Below are 20,453 nucleotides of genomic sequence, written 5' to 3'. Positions count from 1 at the left end.
GTCCAAAACCCACTGATGCAAATGAATATTTTTCCATTGCTTTCAGGGCGCTGCGGATCCAGTCCTAATAACTGAGATTATCTCAACAGAATAAAGTCAGTGCAGCCAGCTCGTACCTTTCTGCCCCTTTTCACTCCCTCCCCTCCTCACCCCTGTTGCATGGCTCACACTTCTCTCACCTAAAGCTGAGCAGCTGGGTGCCAGGCAGTCTAATAAGAACCGGGGTCAGAAATGTGTCTTTGACATGATTTCTCCAGTTCTTTGTTAGTCTGTGCTAGAGACCATTAAATCTAGGTTGTCTCAGGCTGCTCTTGTCAAAATCAGACATGTCGCAAAGCCTTTTCAACTTGTGACGTGTGCTCTAGCATCTGACAGCGTTAGCTGAACTTGCTTTGCTAGGAGAGGACTCCACAGTGTCAGATAGGGCTTTCCTGCCCCTGCCTCTGCTCCTTGTCGGTGCTGTTGTTGGGCCCTCACTTTCCCCACAGACCCGCAGGCCTGCTGGTGTAGCACCTGCAACATTTGCCCTCCCCCGGACCCTTGTCCCCAGGGCTGTGGTGGTGTTTGGGGTCATGCAGAGCAGCACGGTGCGTCTGAAAAACACCCGGGAGAGGGGATGGAGGAACTGCAGTGCAAACGCCACGGCCTAAATGTGCTTTTCGTTGCATGACTTAACGAAAAGTTGTGGGAACAGCTTTGGAAAATGGATGTTGAAGAAGAGATCGAAGCATCGGCTCTGAATGCGATGCAAGTCCTGTGTTTTGGCGTTAGGGGGCAGGACACCACTAGGCAGACACGATGTGTGGGTATGTATTGCGCTTAAAGAGCTGAGAAACTCGAGAGTTCGTTTTAAAGGCTTCCAGATTTTTCCAGAGTGTGATGATAATCAGATAACATTTAAATACAGTTTTGCTTCTACTTAAATTAATTACTGGCATGAGCACTGCTTAGGGTGTACTTGGGCACTTTTGAAACTAGCTCATTATTGGTTTCTCACTGGTTCCTAATTAAAACCGAAATGCAGCGCTTTACATCTATCAAACCATGGAACCTGTGCAAATGCCTCTTTGTTTTCAGTCTGGGGGCTGAAATCTCTCCCTGCTTTACCACGGGTAAATTCTTCTTATGCCCTTTCGTTTGAGCAGGGGTCCGTGCAGTCATTCACGCCGTCTCCAGTGGAGTATCACTCCTCGGGGCTCATATCCAATTCCCCGGTGCTGTCGGGGAGCTACAGCAGCGGCATCTCTTCGCTCAGCCGATGTAGCACGTCGGAGACGTCGGGCTTCGAAAGCCAAGGCAGCGAACAAGCAGTGACTGTCCCGAGCTACAACGTTTCGGAGGAGCCTGTGAGAAAAGAAAGCAAAACCCCGCCACCTTACAGCGTGTACGAGCGGACTTTGAAACGCCCCGTTCCTCTACCTCACAGCCTCTCCATCCCGCCCGCCACAGACCCGCCGGCGCTGCCGCCCAAGCCGCAGCTGGTGCGGCCAAACAACCTGGAGAACAACAGCAGGAGGACTGAGCAGGTTCCCCGGCCCAGGCCTCTGCCGCGAAAAGTGTCTCAGTTATGAGAAGCCACTTTTTTTGTATTTAATCTCAACCAATCCATGACCGTTTAGGAAATGGTATTTTTTTAAAAATGGTAAAATGCGTTTAGTTAGGCACTTTAATGTTTTGCCCACTTTTTCTTTTCAATAATTTTTAAATGCTTGTTAATATTAAGTTGCACATTTTTAAATGAAATTACTAACTTAGGTTGCCAGATATTGCAGGAAGCATGAATGAGAGGCTTTTTTTTTTTTTTTTACTTTCATGGTGGTGAATACTGATAAATGCTTTTATTTGTACTTTGTTTTTATTTAAAAAATTGAATCTAAAACCCTACAATTCTCATCTGAGCTAGCTGAATGCTTCTTACAAAACACAGAATATACTGACTGGACCTTTACTACTAGAAATAAATGCACGCTTTCTAACCAAGTGTAGTCTGTAGACTAGGATGTTTCAGCAAGTAGGCTGGAAGTTGTTTCTCTTATCTGTTGAGCAGGTTGGTCATTTCAAATGTCTGTGGAAAAACTGAGATATGATGCAAGTTATACTGCAGAGAACTGAGCAGGAACATGGTTTGGAATTTTTGAAGCAAATACTTGGTTCATGTTATTTTTGAGATTGGGAAATACCTGCATTTCGTTCAGTGGAGAGCACCTTAATGGTGAATCTTGATAAGATTTCTGTGCCATGATTGTATTGCTGTACCCAGTGCATCCTTTTCTTTTTGAGGTGCAATTTACCTTTATTGTTCCAGTTACTGGGTTTGTTTTGATTTGTTTTTAAAAACTAGCAGTTTGCCAGTGAAGGTTCTCTGCTGTTTTTTAAGAGTTCATCCCAAAATGTGGTCTATGTGTTACTTGGGTACAAACAAACATGTTCATTTTATTCATGTACAAGAATTGGCGCTGGCTAGCACCAGGGCAATCCACTAAATGAACTAAATTGAGAAAACACAAATTAATGGGTATCTGTCAACAAATTTCAAAAGTGAGTTCAAAGGTCGTTAACAATTTGATAACAACCTACCAAGATTCTGAACAGCTCCTGGGGTGTGCACGTACCAGGTGGAGTCAGGTTTGGGGTTCGCTTTTTAGCTGGAGTTCGACACCATCGCCTATTGCAGGAGGATGGCGTTTGGCCTTACGTTGTGTTTTGGTGACCGGCATCTAGAAAGCCAATGCCAAGTTGTAGGAATGTGGAGAGGAAAAAAAGAAAAAAAAGAAAAAAAAAGAAAAAAAAAAAAGCACCTTCTGTATGTATTTTTTGTATCCTCTTTCTTTTACTGACTATTTAACATATGCTTGGGAGCAGATGTATGAACTGCATTTTAAATCATGCTGTTAAAAATATTCTCCCTCTTTTGTTGGGAAGCTCATGTCGATTTTAGCTGTGTCTGATTTGTTGATAGTTTAACTGGAAGAAAGTGACCACTTTTTATATTCTCTCGATTAAGCCTTCAGCAGTTACAAGCTGCTGATGGTGGTTATAGAGGTTTTCTATAATAAATGTTCAAGTATTTTTGTACATAATTGGTAAATTTTAATAAGGAGTGTACCATTATGTGAAAAAGAAGCGAACAGTTGTGTATGCAGTAAGATTGTTATAATTATGCCAAATACTTTATGTATGGAAAAAAGAATATTTGTAAATATGTGCTTTTAACAATAATTCTGCCATATTGACTTTACAGTTTTGAATGTCAGAAAAAATTAATATATGTTAAAATATTTATGTTTTAGTGAAAGTATTCATAACTTGAAAAGGAACAAATGAATTTTAGCTTTGTATCTTGCTGATTTCAAAGTCTGAAATTCCTTGAGCTAGCTCTTGCTTCCAACTATAACATTTTAGTGTCTGTAACCACATCATAAAAGGTGTAGAAGGCTACATATTTATGCTGATATAAAGAGGTAGTGCCTGAGATTTAAATAAGGTGTCACACGTAAGATAACAAAGCTGCTTTGTTTTTGTTTTTGTTTGTTCTTTTTGTTTTGTTTTGTTTTTCTTTCCCCCTGTGTAGTTTAATAGATTTTGTTGGCTAGTGCTTGAGCACAGTATGAATCAGTGTTATTTGCTCCTGAAGCCATTTTTTTATTTCTGGCAGTGAGCAGAGTTGTTGAATTTATCATTTGTGTGTGTTACTGAAGTCAGCTTTGCAGCAAAACATTTCACGAGTTTCTGTTTACCTAGGCACTCGTCTTGGCTGCTGCATAATGGTAATATTGGAATAGAATGACTTGATTAATCTTTACAGTACAACTTGTTTTCTACGGAATGAGAGATTATAATTCAGTTTATCATGGAATTTAAGTTCTGACTCCTTGTCTTGCTAAATCCACATTCATTTGTATTAAATATCTCCCGATGGATCTAGTTTTCTCCCTACTTGGATCCTTAATTGCTTTGTGAGACAAGGTGGAGAGCACTGACCTGCTCTTCTGAACAAGTGAGGAACGTGAAATTCACTGTGAGAGTTCATTGTAAATTAACCTGCATGAGCGCTCTGTTTTTACAACCATGACATCGGGAATACTCTGAATGATAGCAGATGGTATAAAATTGACAGAGTACTCTAAAACTGAGCTGACAAATTTTCTGCTTAGCCGGTTTTGACAAATTGATTCTGTAGATCAGCTTTTCAACCTGATTTCCTATAAAAATGTAGTATGAAATTTTGTTATGTATGTTGCAATATCCAGAGCTTGAAACCCTAATGTAAATAAAGGTCTCGTTTGAATTTTATGCATCGCTCCTAAATGCAATTTGGTCACTTTGGGGATGGTGGCGAGCAATTCAGCAGCTCATAAAAGCAGACCCACAGGAACAGGTTGCTGATTCTTCTCAGTAGCTGGAGCGTTAGCTAACATAGACGCGATGGTTGGGGTGATCATGTATTGAAACATTGCCTTTGAGCTGCTGCTGTCTCTGGGATGCCACAGAAGTGGCTGCAGGCTCAGTCAGCTGGCTTGTAAACAGTGCCATTCAGCCCCATCCTCCCGATGGGCTCCTGCTTGTAAGTGGGAGCGAGCTACTTGCCCTGAAGTCCCAAGGAAGATCACGGCCTGTGTCCTGAGCAGAGCACAAAGCTAAAGTTGGCTCTTGCTAATAAAGTTTTTAGGGTGGTATGGATATGGCCGAGTTCACCTGGAGCAGAGCAGTTACATGTGGATCTCTGTGTGAAGACTGCACCTGGCTGTCCTGCCCTGGCAGTCCTTTCTTACCTGCAAATTGTCCAAAGGAGTCTGCAAACAGCCCCATGAGCCAGCTAAAAGATACCTATTGGCAGGACAGGTCAATGGCTGAGGTGTAAATGGCAAAAAGCAGTGTGTCTGAGCGTAGCTGGGTGCAGTGAGGATTGCAGCAGCCTTGTGCCAGTAACCCAAGGGGCTGGCAGATGCTGCTAGTTGCTCCGGGGCCCTGCTGGTAGCTGGGTTTTAGCCCAACACCTTGGTGGGCCGGGCAGGGCCTTACAGGTACCTGCTGAGGGACAGAGCAGGGTGAAAGGGGGCTTGCCACTGGAGCCCGTGGGATCCTGAGCTTGAACCATTCCCCATCGGATTCTGTAAGAGAAAGCCCTTTGTGTATGTAACCCGTCTTTTTCTCCTCCCTGTAGTTCTAATTCAGCTTTTGACACGCGTCTCATACAGATGTCTGCGATTAGTTACTTTGAATAACATTACCAAAACCTCTCGCCATGAGATGGCAAAGATTTGTGAGCCTCAGGAACATGAAATGTTTTGAGCTGCCTACCTCACCTGTGCACCAAGCGTCAGGATGCTTGACTCTTCCTGGGAGGTCAAAGGTTTTATTTTGCTGGTTTTATTTTGTTTTGAACTGGGTTGTTTTATTTCGTTTGGGTTTCAATTGGATTCTTCAGTAACGAGCTCGGTGTGCCTGGGATACCAGACTGATGGCTTTGAAGACTGCATTGGACACGGCCTACGACACCAGCCCCCCAGGCATGACTGGGCAAATGCACCCAGGTTATGACTTGTGCTAAGGACACAGTCCATAGCACCTCCCTAATTCACTGATCCTGGGTTTCTGTTTATTTCAGGAGTGGTGTGGTAGACAAAGAGAGGAGTAAACAGTTGAAAGGAAAAAAAGAAAAAAAAAAAGGCAAATGAAAGCTAGGGAAAGCCCATGATAGCTAGGTAATTAATGCAAGCGTATCTTCACTCACCCAGGAAAAATGGGAGAAGTAGAAATATTAGCTGGAGTTGAAGTATCAAATCTATTTCCTTCAGCTGCTGTAGTATGATTTTATACCGGCTTAACTGCTGGTAGAGCTGTAGGGAGCAATAGGGATGCCGGGAGTCCTGACAAAATAGGTTTTTATTAGCCTTTGGGTTGTGGGTTGTTGGTTTTTGTTTTTTCCCCTTATACGTTGGTTTAACAGAGGAGAGAAGCCAGAGGACAGAAAAGTTGCAAGGGAAAAGAGTTTTTAAAGCCCTGGTTTATTTTATTTTATAAAGTTATTTTTGCTAGACAGTTGTTTTCTTACCCCATTGTGCATAGCTGATAGCAGTGTGTTTCGCAATGAGCAGAGTATTTCTGGGAGCAAATCCGTGTCCAAATTTCATTGGAAATTGCTGCTCTGATAGCTCATAAGCTGCTGGAATTTCTGTAATATATTTACCTGCTTTACACCACTGATTTACTAGTGGCACTAGTTCCTCTTGTGTATTTCAATTTGTTCCATTTGTTTAGAAATTATTTTGCAGAGGGATTCTCCGCGTTACATTCTTGTTTATTTGCGAGCAGCTGCTGTCGCTGCTGTTTTTCCTTGACCTCACTGACTTCCCTTGAAGTGCTTCCTCTTGCTTTTCAAAAGAAAGGCCATCAACAAGGAGCTGCTTCAGCCTTCGCTGCGAGCAATGCTTCAGAAGCACAAGGGGATGCAGTGCAGGCACGTCTGCTCCTGGGGGAGGATCCCTGGGGCCTTCAGAACAGAAGCTTGGCAGAGCAGGTTGCCTGCAGGGCTCTGTGGTCACCAACGCAGTGATAGATCAAGGACAAAGCCTAAACGAACTTTCCACAACCAGGAGGAGTGCTGTAGGTAATGTCCTGCAGGGACTAAGCCTTACCCAGGTATGAAGCTCAGCCCCAGGATGCCCTGTAAATGGAAATCCCTTGCCCCATTTGCAGTTCCTCTTCTATTCACAGAAAAAAAAAATACGCCAGGTAGATGCACAATGTTTTGAAAGAGTGTTGCTGAGCATGAGATAAGGGGAGACAAATCACTCTTGTTCAGGGAAATGCTCTGTCTACACTTTAGACTTTGCATGACTTGAGACCATTGCTCCAGGCCTTTGGGCTGGCAGCCGTTCAAGGGATGTACACTGCAGGGTGATTTGTCCTTATCCTCCAAATACGCTCCGGTGCCACCAAAGTTAAGGTCTCAGCAGAGCCAGCCCCTCAAACTCTTTGAACTCCTGTGCCAGCCTCATTTTTGCCATCTGTTGCAAAAAGCAGCTTGCAGCAGGTGTGTTCTCCGGAGCAGTCTGCTGTGGCCTGACCACCATGCTCCCTTCTGAGACATTCAGGTGACCTTTATAAAGGCACTGCTGTAGTAAGTCCAGCAATGTGATACAATGCTCCTTAAAATGAATGCAAAGATTCATATCAACACGGTTAGAAATTGGCTTGTGTCCAGGAGGAGTTGGGTGAAAGCAGCTGGTATGTAATGAACAGTTACACCTGAAGAAAACCAAAGCCTAACACTGACCACAAGACACTTTACAATAATCTCAACTGTTTTTTTTTTTTTTGTTTGGTTGGTTGGTTGGTTGTTTTTTTTTTTGGCTAGTGCACTAGGGGTTGAAGCAACAAATATTGCTATGCTTCGCTCTTCTCAGGCCATTAAGGGTAGCAAAGGAAGTTTGTGCACACTGGACAGAGACTTTTTATGTTGCCGAGGAGAGTTTTCGTGCTTCTGCAGTCCCCCTCCACGTTGTGTCTCGGAATTGAAGCACATCCTGCCAATACCCCTAAAGGTATAGCTCAGTGGAGTTTTTATAGCTGTAAAACCTGAGCTGCATGATGATAAGTGATAATAAACAAAGCAAGCCGTAACCTGCAACTTTGAACACGCAGGCAAGGTCTATCGGGGAGCAAGCAGGAAGAAAAAGAGAAAGAGAAGAGAGTTTTTCAGGTCATGAAGGTCTTTTCACTTCTGGAATATTTGCTGCTTTCTGAGAAGTGCTGGGCTTTTACCATATGTTTTAATGTTTTTTCCCCTCTGTGTGATATAATGCTGGGGGTGTTGTTTTCTCCATGTAGGTTTGATGTATCTGCAGAAGATAATTTTTCATTTGATTGTTTGTTTTCCTCAGTTCAGTGCAGAGAAAGGGAAGGACAGAAGAAAAGAGGACAGAAAACAGTAGCGGTCAGTGATACGTGATCTCGTAGCTCAGAGGTGGTTGTGTTCTCTGGCTGGCCCGTGATTGCAAACCTTCAAAGGGCAAATAAAGATCAGTTCTAAATTGTGAATTTGTTACTTGTTTGACTGTAAGATAAAAAAATAGCTTCCCAATCTTGCAAGAAAGCCAGCAGCACTCCAGAGGAAGGGTTGTGGTTGTGCAGCACCTCCACATGCTGTGACCGCCCCCAAAAGTACCTGGAGAGGAAAGGACAGCCACGGGCAGGCCAGAGGTTCACACTTTGTTCCTCAAGAGGTGTATTTACTTTCTGCTCCTCTGCTCTCTGCCCCCAACATCCAAACATGCCTGCCTGAAAGCACAAGAATAAATTCTGCTCAAAGTGTCGGGTAATCCCAAGCCAGAAAAGTACCACCACAGAAATATTTTCTCTCAGAGTGAATCCTGTGGCCTACCCACTCTGGCTGTTCCTCAGCTGGTGGCCAGCATAGTCTAAGGCAGAGCAGATGGAGCCATCTGGGGGGGACAGCAGAGCTTCCACAGCTGGCTCGTGGCCCGTGGCTAAAGCCTGCCTGGTTTGGGGGAGTCCCACCACCAGCCCCTCACTCACACTCCCATGCCCAAGGCCAAAAACACGGTGAGCACCACATCGCTGTGGGCCATGGGCTCCTGCTGCGGCACGCGAATTATACACTGCAGGGAGCTGCAGCACCATAAAGGACACAGAACTGGCTAAAATACCACATTCTAAATCAAGCTAGCTATTTTTTGTGCTCCTTTGGTGTTATTGCTCTTTTAGTCTGGAAAATAATAACCCTACGCTTATTTAGCTTGAGGACTGAGAAACCTGGGAGATGTTGCAAATTCTCTTATTGAGCCGTTTCTGGCGAGGTGCTATTTTACTGAAAGCATCACCAGCTCGCCTGGCAAGGGAAGGTGTCAGCAGTTGTGCTAGCTGAAAGCAGGCACAGCTGGAAGGCTGGTGCTTCAGCCCCGCTCTGGCTCATTAGTGAGGTTTGTGTCCCACACTGCGTGTGAAGAAAGCGACTGACCTGGGATGCTCCAAGCAGGCACTAAAATGAGGGAGCAGTAACGACACAGATGGCAGGGTCAGCTTGTCAGCCACATTTATCTAATTGAAGACTTCCAATATATTGTCAGGTGACAATAAAAAAAAAAATCATCTGTTAGAAATTCCACCTGGTTGTAATTGATCATCGTTAATAAACCTGTGCCAGAGCAGGCTGCCAAAATCTCAGCCATGACCGTATAACTCAGGCTAATTAGCAAATGCTGACTGCTGAAATGAGTTGCTGTGGTCGGGTGAGTGAAGGAGCCAATGCCATGGTTGCTATTGACAGAAGGGAAAGCTGTTGTGAGGAGGTTTACTGCGCTGGCTAAACACTGGGCGAGTTTGCTGGTTTGTTCTTTCTCTGATGATTTGTGTATTGTGGAATACAGGGCTGTAATGATTTATTTTCTTAGAAATGTTTATTATACATAATGAATAAGTACCGCAGCTAGATTAATCTGAATTTGCTCTGTAAACCACAATTTTATCACTGATTGCTACCTTGGTGTCCAACAGAAAAGGCAATAGACAGCATCCCAAAATAAAAGAGGCTTGTTTTAAAGCATATTATGAGTCTATTGTTGACAGAATATTGACAAAATTAAAACAATAAATCAACTGTGCATGGACTACCCTCATCAGGGACCAATATGCTCCCTGACAAGCCCGCTTTGCCCCTCTCCCCATCCAGATTGTGAGGGGTTGGTGTAAAAGGGGAGCACTGAAATGGGGGCGAGCGCTAGCACTGAGGCAGGGGCCTGCAGGCAAGGCACTGTTGTGCCACGCTGTTGTTGTGCAACATATTTAGCAGTGCTACACATAAATTCATTAATAACACGGAACATTTTTAAATCTCCCTGGTAAACCCAATGAAGCAGCACTTTGCAAAGGGCATTGCTGCAGCTGGACTTTTATCTGGAGCTGACAGATCGCTGTGCTTCCTCCTTGAGTCCTCTGCAGGCTAGATCAGTGCAGCCAGTCTGGGAGTGGTGCCTCGACAAGGAGCAGGTGAGGGAAGAACAAGTGGCTTGCCTTACTGCCATTGCCTGAATTTGAGTAAGTGCCCATTAAATGATGCTTCTGCATAGCATGGTGAGAATAGCTTGGTGCAAGCCAAAGGGCAGGCTCCCATCCCTGCGCCTGCTTTCCAGTGGGAAATCATGGCACAGCAGGGCCAGAAAGTAGCAGACAAACAAGAACAAATCGGAACAACTGGGAAAATGACTCCACGGGACGACTGGTCCTGGGTGATCAGGTCATTCTGTTTCACACCTTGCAGTATGAGTAATCAGCACCTAGAGAAAAATGTTATAGGTAATATACAGATTTTGAGTTGTTCCAGGATTTTGAGTTCAAAAGGGCTATGTTTTTGCATAAATGTGCTGTGATGGGGCTTGCAGGACTATTTTCTGATTTTTCTAAATGTGTTTGGAATAAATAGCAGAAACTGGTGGTGGAGAATGAAGGTGTTAGAAGGATAAAAAGAATAAAATGACAAAGAATAGTTTATTACTATTTTAATAACCTCATAGCATTATTTAAGCAAAAACAATTTCCCAGCGCTTGTATTCTCGCTTTCACTGTTGGTTTGTCTCTTAAGACTAAAGAATGTTTTACATTTAGTATTTTATTCTTGTTTATGCATTATGCAACTGGGAATAACACTCATTTCTTTGCATAATTGGAATTGTTTATGCAATTGAAACAAAAGTATTTAAACTTCAAGATTGGTTCTCTAAAATATTTTTGCTCTATGCAGATTGCAACCTGCATCATTTTCTTTAAGTTCCTTCCTGTAAGATCATTGCATCTAATAAGAGTATGAAAAATGTATATATAATCTGGTGCATGCTCAGGGTGAAAGTGGAAGCTCTTTAAACCATTTACAATCAAATAGTTCAGAGGCAATCATCTTGAATAGATTAGTCTTGAAATGCTCTCGATGTGGTGGAGAATTGAAGCAATAAAACTGCAATTACTATGCAGTTGTGTTTGATTTCTGTAATGTGTTTTGAAATCGTGATGCTACACATTAGAACGTCAAAAACCCGTTTTGATATACAGCATGCAATTAATAGAAAAACAAAATAAAACAATCCAAACTCTTTCTAAGCTGCCAGAAAGAACTGATAGCAACATGGCTGCCTTTTTTCGCCCTCCCCCCCCCCCCCCCCCCCGAACACGACTTCTCAAATGTAAAACTTGAAGTACATTGAGAAGTCTAAAAGCAGAGCTAGTGTACTAAATCTTCGAGATTCAACAATTACCAATGAACTATAACACACAACATTACTGGGAAAACATCTTTTAAACAACCAAATGATTATCAGAGAAACTTCTTGGAAACAGAAGTTGATACAAGATTACAATGTCATTCAGATGCTGTTCCACAGATTGCTGACTACTTTTTCACAATTTGCAGGAGCCAAACAACTACTGAAAACAGTTTTCCCTTTACTTCTTCTGTCCTAAATTCAGAGAACAGTTTCCCTTCCCATGCTGAACTCATGCCAAAACACATATGAAGGAATGATAAAGTCCACCCCAAATAAAACAAATAAAGCAAAAATTTCACTTCAAACCTGTATAATCTGATCTCTAAACAATGAGAGAAGATTTTTACAATTATTACTTTTAATTTATATTTTATTTGTACACATGCAGACATACTTTTAGGGTGAATTTATCCTGGTAGACCTGATGGTTTGTGTCTGAATAAGTCCTCTCACTAAAACTGTACTGGGCTTCATGCATATGATTTGCAGTGTTCCCCAGAAAATACAGGAATTTTAATCTGACATTTGATTTTAGCTCCTGCTATAAACTCTGTGCATTATATTAAAGGGTTTTTTATAGCTGATATAAAACAAGTGGACGTTCTTGCCTCACTTTTCAAACAAGGCATTTAATGAAGGTTTCCTATCATTATACTAACTGCACAAAGTATTCATGACACTTTAAAAATAACTTCTTTCACAAATACTAGTTCAGTTTTATAATTTATTTATTTATTTTTCTTCCAAGATTTTAACTTGCTTGGTGTTTGCAAAGGTATCACACTAGATGCACTATTCTTTGTTATTCATTTTACCATATGTTAAAAGCTTCCAGGTTCATATCTAATGTTTCAGAGCTTCAGGCTAGACAACAGGTTCTTCACTGAGAGGGTTGTTGCACACTGGAACAGGCTCCCCAGGGAACTAGTCACTGCACCAAGCCTGTCAAAGTTTAAGAAGCAATTGGACTGTGCACTTAGTCACATGGTCTGAATTTTTGGGTAGACCTGTGCGGTGCCAGGAGTTGGACTCGATGATCCTTATGGGTCCCTAACAACTTGGGTTATTCTGTGATTCTATGGTTGTTTTTCCCTCTGTTCTTAATTCCTACTGTTAAGGTTTCAGGCACCTGGAAAAAAAAAATATGAATTCTTAATGCAAATTATCTCTTTCTTTTTACAAGAGACAGGTTGTGCTATGGCTTAGTTACAACACTGTAGTCAGTTACTCAGATCTGATATAAAAATAAGTGTAACTTAAGTAAATTCAGTGAAGTTACTTTGGTTTTACAGCAATGTAACAGTATGGAGTCAAGTCCAATCTGTGAATGTATTGAATTTAACTGAATTTGTACAATACATTGAATACAATGCATTCAAAGGTATCCAGCTGACACCTGAGGTGTGCAGTTACCTAAAGTCTTCAAATATGAGAGCCAAAAGGTCAAGGCTTGACCTCACACCCTGTTCTTTATTGCTTGTTAAAAGTCTTTATGAACATGAATCTTTGCTTCACCATTCTCTAGGATGAATGCCTCTCTAGGCAAACGCTCCAGCTAGAGGCACGCCAAGCATTTAGCTCAAGTGCAAGTATGCAGTGCTCAGCCTCACAGGAATTCTCCTGGCCTTCCTCCTAGGAAGAGAGAGACTCTGTCAGAATATGACCAAAAGAGGCAGCAGCTCCTCCTTCACCCCATAGTCCAGTGGCCGATGCTCTCAGACAGAATGTGGCTGACCCATTTGTTTCGTGGTTACTCTTTGACCACTGTGGAGACCACTGTAATGTGGTTGCTTTTGTGGAGATCATGCCACAGGTTGCTGCAAACATGCAGCGTGTACCGGTAGGTGCTTCCCAAATTTAATGTTAATAGTATGTAAAATTAGTTATGCTGATATCAGTATGCATGTATTAATTTTATATGCAATATGTTTTACTTATATTAAGTATTAGTTAAATATTAGGGACCCAGATTCCCAAGTTAAATCCTGGTGAATATCAGAAACACCAGAATAGAGTGATGCATTTGTTCTTTCTCATCTAGCGTCTTGTTCTGCCCCAGCAGTTAGTTGCTGTGCATGCAGTGTATGTTATCTGCCACTTCTGTCACCTCCAGCTTCCCAGCACACAAAAACGCTCTCCCTAACAGGCTACCCACCCAGGGCAGAGCTCTCCTGGCACAGCTCTCCCAGTTTGGGTGACAAAATCAGCAATTTACCGTAGTGTCGAACACAGCATGTCTCCATTCACGCATTTCTCTGGGGAGCAGGAAGCTGTGGTTATGTACCTTTCTCTGGTCTGCTCAGCTAATTTCATTTTTGCTTTCATAGTCATCTGCTGACACAGAGCCAGAGAGCAGCCCTCACGGCCATTTGGCTCCCGGGGCAACCATTTTGAGGGAGAAAATGAGCCCTGTAAGCATACCTGTGAACACAAATACCAGCAAATTAAAAACATGACCTACGAATGCTGTCATCACAGCTCATTTTAATGAAAGATCTGAAAACTGATACTATAATGCCTTCATTTGTCCAGGCAAGAGGGAATACGCATATGTGCGAGTCTGGGAAAATCTCTAGGATCATCTCTACTCATTTCCCTAACTTCTACCACTAACTTCTACTACTATTCTTAGCTCCTAACAAGCTTGTTGTGACACTCACCATCAGTGGCTCATGCTGAAACATAAAGATGAGGAACTGAAAATGAGTTATTCTAGAAAGTGTTTAAAAATGGTCATGCGCAATGAGAAACAGAGACCTTTCCACAGTACTGAAAGAAAAACCTTGTGTCATGTTTTAAATGGCTTTAAAGTTGAGTGATGGGAGCAGAAATTTGGTGTAGCAATAGATGGCTGCACCAGGCTTGACAGGTTTATGTGCCCTCAGAAACTGCACGGATTACTGGTGAGCCTGTCAAAGACTGCAGTTTAGTACGCAGATGTGAGAAGCAGCCAGAAAGTGAAAAGTGAGCCAAATTCCCAACTGCGTTGTGTCTTTTTTTTGCCTGTTACTGCCCTCAGGAAGGTCAGGGTTGCTGGCTTACCTGTTCAGAGTACTCAGGCCATGTGGAATGGGTGGACCGAGGTGTGCTAAGAGGACACAAGTAGTCAGAAGGACTCTGGATGTAATTTACATCCAGAAATGTAACTATAATGTGTGTGTGTACCTGTATGTACATACATATATATGTGTGTAAAGGTGGTGAGGGAGCAGACAACAAGAAAAGGCCAAACCCCATTCCATTAGCCATATAACCATCTTTATGGCAGGCATCCCCATCTAAACTCACTAACTTTCAAAACGAGTGTTTTACAAAACTGGTCCCCAAGGGCTCAAAATTTCATTCCAAAGAGCATACGATGTGCCTCAAGGGGGTGAGCTTAGGCTATAAAGCTGCGAATTGCCTCCTGCAAAGTACCACAGGATGAGTTTTACAGCAGTGGGTGGTTCGGGTACACGCCAACCTGATTAGGTCCTGGAAAGTGTTCGCTTTGTCTTCAGGCCCTTAGGGGCTTGCTCTAGCAGGCAATTTTAGAACATGCACTGAGCTCCTGAAGCAGGAGCCGTACAAATTCAGGAGCAAGTCATCATTGTATTTTGCCACTCAGCAACAGCAGTCGATGTTTGCTCTTGTATATGGGGCCAGACAGCACATTCAGTCTGGGATGTGTGGATCAGCCCTGGGAACTCATGGGTTCCAGAGGCTGAAACCAAATGGAAACTGGGATCAAGCTCTTCTGCTTCCTGGCTTCTCTAACTCCACAGTGCCTGCATACTAAATGCTGCTGCTCTAAAACACATAGAAATATTTGTATATTGTGAGAACCCTCATCCTTTTTTTTTTTTTTTTTTGGGGGGGGGGGGAGGGTGCAAGTCATGCTCTGATAATTCTCTGATAATTCGTATCAGATTTGGTGGGGTCCTAAAATTTGACAGCTCTGCTCAGGGCCTTGGTTTAGATACTTGCAGCCATAATTTCATGCTTGCAGGGAAGCAGGCTTTCACAGAGAACTTGCAGGTGAAATGAGGAGTTATCGACAAGGTTATACAACAGCTGAGCAGTAGGATTTGGACCATAACTCTGGGTTTAAGTGTCTCAATTCTGCATCTGATGCCTTAGTCCTTTATTGGCTCTAACTTCATGTGTCTGGAAGGGATTTTTCCCGTGGGAGGCTTAGAAATGGAGCTCTAAAAGTGCAGCTAGCTGTTCTACAGGGATTTTGGATACAGAAGGTACTGATCTAATTTAAAGAACATTTTAACGCAGCCCATTCTATACAATTAGAAGTAAAGATTGATTCAGCAAACAGGATGTGCTCAGAGCACGGTGACCTGACAACCTGTAATAAGGTGCCCAGAATAAGCACTGAGCAGAGGCACGCGGAGGTGCCAAGTGCTCCTAACGGCGACACCCGCTGCTTTCCTCTCACACTGTGCAGGTACTTGTTCTGCGTGTATCAGGAGCGAAGGTATTATGCTTCCCAAATCACAATACATGGAAAAACAAATGCTTCAGGTGGCATTAGCAAAGAAAGCCTTTTAAGAATGATTCAGTACAGCCCCTGCCAGCGCCAGGCTGCTGCCTGGGAACTCGTGCCAGCTGCCCTCCAGCCTCGTGCCCGCTTGCAGGAGCATCTTGGCTCACGGGCAGCGTGGTGTCGGGGCTGTGTGTGGCAGGCTGCCGTCCCACTTGGGCACGAATCAATGATCTCCCATAGGCCGGGGTTGGCTGGGGCACTGGGGTCGAGTTTGAAACGCAGGGGAGGGAAACTGCTGCCATCCTCTTGAAAGCGCTGCACTCGGGGTCCGCGTCCATTCAGTCGCAGCAGGCTTCTGTGATTACACAGCTCAGTTCCTCCTGCCTGTTATGCACGGCTCTTTGTTTCTGCCATTTGTCTCTCATACTCACCCACACTCTCTATTGTATTTCTGCTTGCTTGTCCCCTGCCAATTCCCCCAGCTTCCTATTTGCCATTTTGATGCACTCAGCCCTTCACGCCCCATTTTAATTTCCTCATGCCTCCGCTGTTCCGCGTTGCTGTCTCGGTAGCTCTCAGCCTGCTCCCCTACTTCCATTACAGCTCCCACTCTCTCATTTAAAACCGTTCACGCTGATTTTACTTAATGCAGTATAATTAAGGGTAGGGCTTTTCAGAGGGAAAAATATGTCACTTTTCATAGAACAGAATGGAAAAGTTGACAGGATGATATTGAATTTTATGAACAGACTATGAGGTCCTGAGGGTAAGGCAAATGATGTCCAGTCACTTGTTTTTGTTTTTTTCCTTTTTATTGGTACAGACCTTTTTTGTGTTTGCTTGAGGACCATCCTGAGGCCAGTATCACCTATGAATTTAGCTGTTAATAAAAAAAAAAAAAAAAAAAAAAGGAAGCAGAGACAGAAGACTAGCACTGAGGGAAAGATTTGGCTTGCTCTTTATAGTTACTTTAAAAACTGTATTTCATAACCATTTGTATAGAAACAATGTAAATAATAAAATTACTGTTTTTTAATTATGTTTTTATTTATTTTTATTGCTTCATCAGTTCTGTCACATCTTTGAGCCTAAATTTCCTGGCCTTCTGACACTGGTTAGCTCCTGGAGCACCTCCTGTGGCATCCTGACTGTCAGCTGCAAGGACGAGAGCGGCAGCCTGGAAGTACTTCGCTCTGTAGGGCACCCCCTTACCATGCAGCTGGCTGGATTGACCTTCAGGGTTCCCTGGATCTGCTGGAATTTGCTTACACAGCTCCTGCACAGCTCTGCAAGTTGACTTGTCCTACCACATGCTTTTTGTCATCCTTCGGTTATCACACGTGGCATCAATCTTCCTGAGCTAAGGCACAAACAACGTGCCTGGAGCCTTGTATTTAACCATGTGGAGATCCTACATTCCTTCCACTATAACAGCCATAAGGAATGCAACCCAGGGCTTCCCAGTCCTGTCAGGTATGATTGTCATATATGAAGCATCCAACATCACTGAGTCTGGCAGCTTTGTGAGGAAATCACCACTTGGATGGCCCAGGTGTTCACAGAGAGACTGGCAACTTGTTCTACATTAAAAGGAAGGGAATTAAGGATGCCTGTGCTATCTACCTGTAATGGTGGTAGAGGCACTTCTGCTTTGTGGAGCAGGTTTTCCAATAAGTTCTTGCTAATTAAGTGACCCAATATGAATTTGTCACGTTAATGTTTGCTTGTGATGGTGATGGAGTGTGATTAAAAGCTCCCTTCATTTCCCAGGAGAAGTAAAGAGACAGGAAAAGGACATTCAAGTGTTGGGCCTTGAGGATATCATCAGACTCTGAAACTACTGGCATGGCTGCACATTTGTGGACTGTCTCTCAGCCCAAGCTTATCACTATCACTGGCCTGCCTCTCCATCAAACACTGGACTGCCTTTTCCCCAGAGCAGCTGTGCCCCCAGATTCTCTGGCTGATGGATTTGGACTTCCCAGGAGATCTACTCTGGGTCTGGGTGCTGGCGCTATCATAGCTAGCAGATGCAGAGAGCTGGCACGCCTGGTTTTGTATCTTCTCAGTTTGAGTGGAGGCTGAGAAGGTCTTTCTGATCTATTTCCAGATGGCATAATATATATGGCTTTGATGCATTTGTTACAAATGGCAATTGAGCACATTCCATGATCCCAATTTTATGTTAAAATAGGCTTGCCAACCTTAATGGGCTAACTAGAACAGAATCAAAACAATGTGGTCTTCAGCTCTGTAGCAGCTCAGACACTGGGACTGGACTTTCCAAACACACTACGTGCACCCAGCAACTGCCAGCCATGACCCTCTATCTAAGCAAGATTCTGCAAGAGGAAAGTAGACAGGGCTTCCTTTTTGGTTTATTATTTTTCTTCAAAGCTAACATTTTACAGAGAAAAGTCTTTTTTTCCATTTGATAAGGCATTTTACTGAGTTCAGAGGTCAACAGCTCAAGTCTAAATCCCAGGCCTAGAATTAGAAGGTGATTGGACCCAGCAATTCCTCATCATGTGTATTTTTATGGTCATATCTCATAATATCTCATAATGCCAGCCCAGAATGTGGCCCTCATTTTCCTCCAAGTATTTTGCAGCTGTCCATATTCCATGGAGGAGTTTTAGATACACCCTTTCTGAATAGACTTTGTGGGACTGCAAATGTTCATGCTTAAGTGAAAGTGTCTATGTGTCAGGAATGAGTTGCTTATTCTTAACTCGTGTCTGCACCAGTGAACAGGAGGTGCCTATCTAAAAATATTTTTAGCTAGGAGCTCTGAAGACTTTAGCTTGCCCCTTCCATCCTTGGTATTCTTACTTATTATCGTGTCTGTTGCCTTGGTGCAAGCATAACTGGGTAACTGTTCAATATGGACTATTTTGGGGCTTGCTGCTTCCCAGCAGCACTTTATGTGAACCTAACACAACTTTCTGGCATTTCATAACAGGGATTTTTTTTTTTCAATCTGTCAGTGACATAAATATTTTTTATACAATGTAATATATATATTTTCTCTAGACATTGTTGTCTTCAAGCAGGTTCCTACTCCTGCTTTTTCCCTGAGAGGTTCAAGTACTGCCTACTTGAGTGACATCCCTCAAAATGAAGACTTGGGCAAGTGACATCTGTTCAACTTGTAGCAAGATGATAACTTCCATAAGATAAACCGCATCTTCAACTCACATTCTTAGAAAAGATGAAAGAATTCAGGGCATGCAGTAAAATCTAGCTTTGAAGTCAGGAGAGATGGATGGGAAGGAAAGCTGGAAAATATATATACCTAGTAGCCAGTAAGCAACTTTAGAGGCTTAGTCCATGGGCAGCTTTTATATTTCCTTTGTAATAGGTACTAAAGATAGTATCAGCTCTCTTTCTGTCCTTTTTTTCATCACCACCACTGTGGTTTGAGTACTGAAATAAAGACTGGGCAGAGATGGCAGTGTGCATGTTAGCGTGGTGCTACAGGGCACATCACTTCTCTGAGCACAGCCTGGGTATACAGGGCACAGCAGCTGGTACAGACTGATGCATTTTACCATCAGCATTTTAGGTTGATGATAAAGAATACAGGTGGAAAGAAGTGAGAGGCTGTTTTCAGTGAGAGAAGAAACGAAAAACTCCAGCCCTGACTGCCTTGTGCAGCTGAGCTGCTCTTGTTGTTAGGGCAACAGGGGGAGATGTCTGCTGCAATGGGAAAGGGTCAAGAAATTTGTCGCAACGACTGAAGACAGGTGGGAAAGAGAAAGAAAAGGATCTGATTTCAGGAGAGATGCGGCAGCAGCCACTGATCTAAGAGAGAGAGTGGAGAAGGCAAGTTTATGTATATGCATACTGTGTCGCATCCATCTCTTTCTCTGAGACATGTTCCTGCAGCACAGGGCTAACAGAGCGGCAGTCCTCACTCTGGCCCTGTCCATACCATGCAGGGAAAACAAAGCACCTGTATATCCCACAAGGTGAACGTCAGCAGGCTGAAAGAAGGCAAACGAGTACTTTGATACCATGGCTGGCTCTCGTATGGTTAGAGCGACCTCTCAGCTGGCATGGATCACCCCTCGTGATCACTAAGACCCAGAGTGCTGCTTGTAATGATCATTACTATCCCCTCAGTAAACACAGAAAACAACAGGAGCTCTGCTTACACCTCAAAGGTAGCTGGGCATGCTGTGCAGTCTTGACCACGGTGTCGCTTTTTGTCCTAAATTAGCTAGTGCATGTTCTTACATGATTGTTACCAAAACTGCTGAATGTGCTGAATTAAGTAGCTGTGCTGCACGTCTATATAAATCTGGAATGGCCACTGTCCAGCCGGCAGGCCTGTACCTACACCTTTCCCTCGCCAGTGCCAGCTTTTGCCATCAGCCATCAGCTTACTGGAGGGCTCTCTCTCACCTGAAGGCTGACACAGATATTGCTGGTATGTGTGCCAAACTGCTGCGATTCAGATGGCACATGCTTGTTTAGTTAACCTCACCCAGCCTGCCAGAATCTGCCTGTATCGCTGTGGCCTGCACAGGTCTGTGGATAGTCTAGCAGGGGAAGGAAAGCTCCTGAAATGAGCCCGGTGTCTGAATCCCATCTGGCTGTTGAAGCTCCTCACAGTCCTTCTCTTGCCTTGCCCAGTCTCAGAGGATGAGTCCATCTCATCGCGCTGAAGTAGTCCCTCGGCATATGCTTGAGGG

General features: G+C 43.5%; 1 protein-coding gene and 1 long non-coding RNA gene across 6 annotated transcripts in view; both read left to right on the top strand.

Moving 5' to 3' along the window:
- The window catches only part of DOCK4 (dedicator of cytokinesis 4), a 250,160-nt gene extending 245,867 nt beyond the window's left edge, over nt 1-4,293 (top strand). For all 5 annotated transcript variants that reach the window (XM_084534619.1, XM_084534618.1, XM_084534617.1 and 2 more), the window contains one exon: nt 1,146-4,293. In XM_084534619.1, the coding sequence (XP_084390745.1) occupies nt 1,146-1,571 (426 nt within the window). In that variant the 3' untranslated portion in view covers nt 1,572-4,293. The remainder of the gene's footprint in view (nt 1-1,145) is intronic.
- A 4,562-nt stretch (nt 4,294-8,855) lies between these two features.
- On the top strand, nt 8,856-19,210 carry LOC311429431. The gene is made up of 2 exons (XR_014688253.1): nt 8,856-9,254; nt 16,826-19,210. It is a non-coding gene; the product is annotated as an uncharacterized lncRNA (long non-coding RNA).
- Nucleotides 19,211-20,453: the final 1,243 nt, after the last annotated feature.

Source organism: Aythya ferina (assembly GCF_964211825.1).
Source record: "Aythya ferina genome assembly, chromosome: 1".
Taxonomy (NCBI): Eukaryota; Metazoa; Chordata; class Aves; order Anseriformes; family Anatidae; genus Aythya; species Aythya ferina.
The sequence above is the reverse complement of the archived record's forward strand: the minus strand, read 5'-3'. Positions and strand labels throughout refer to the sequence as shown.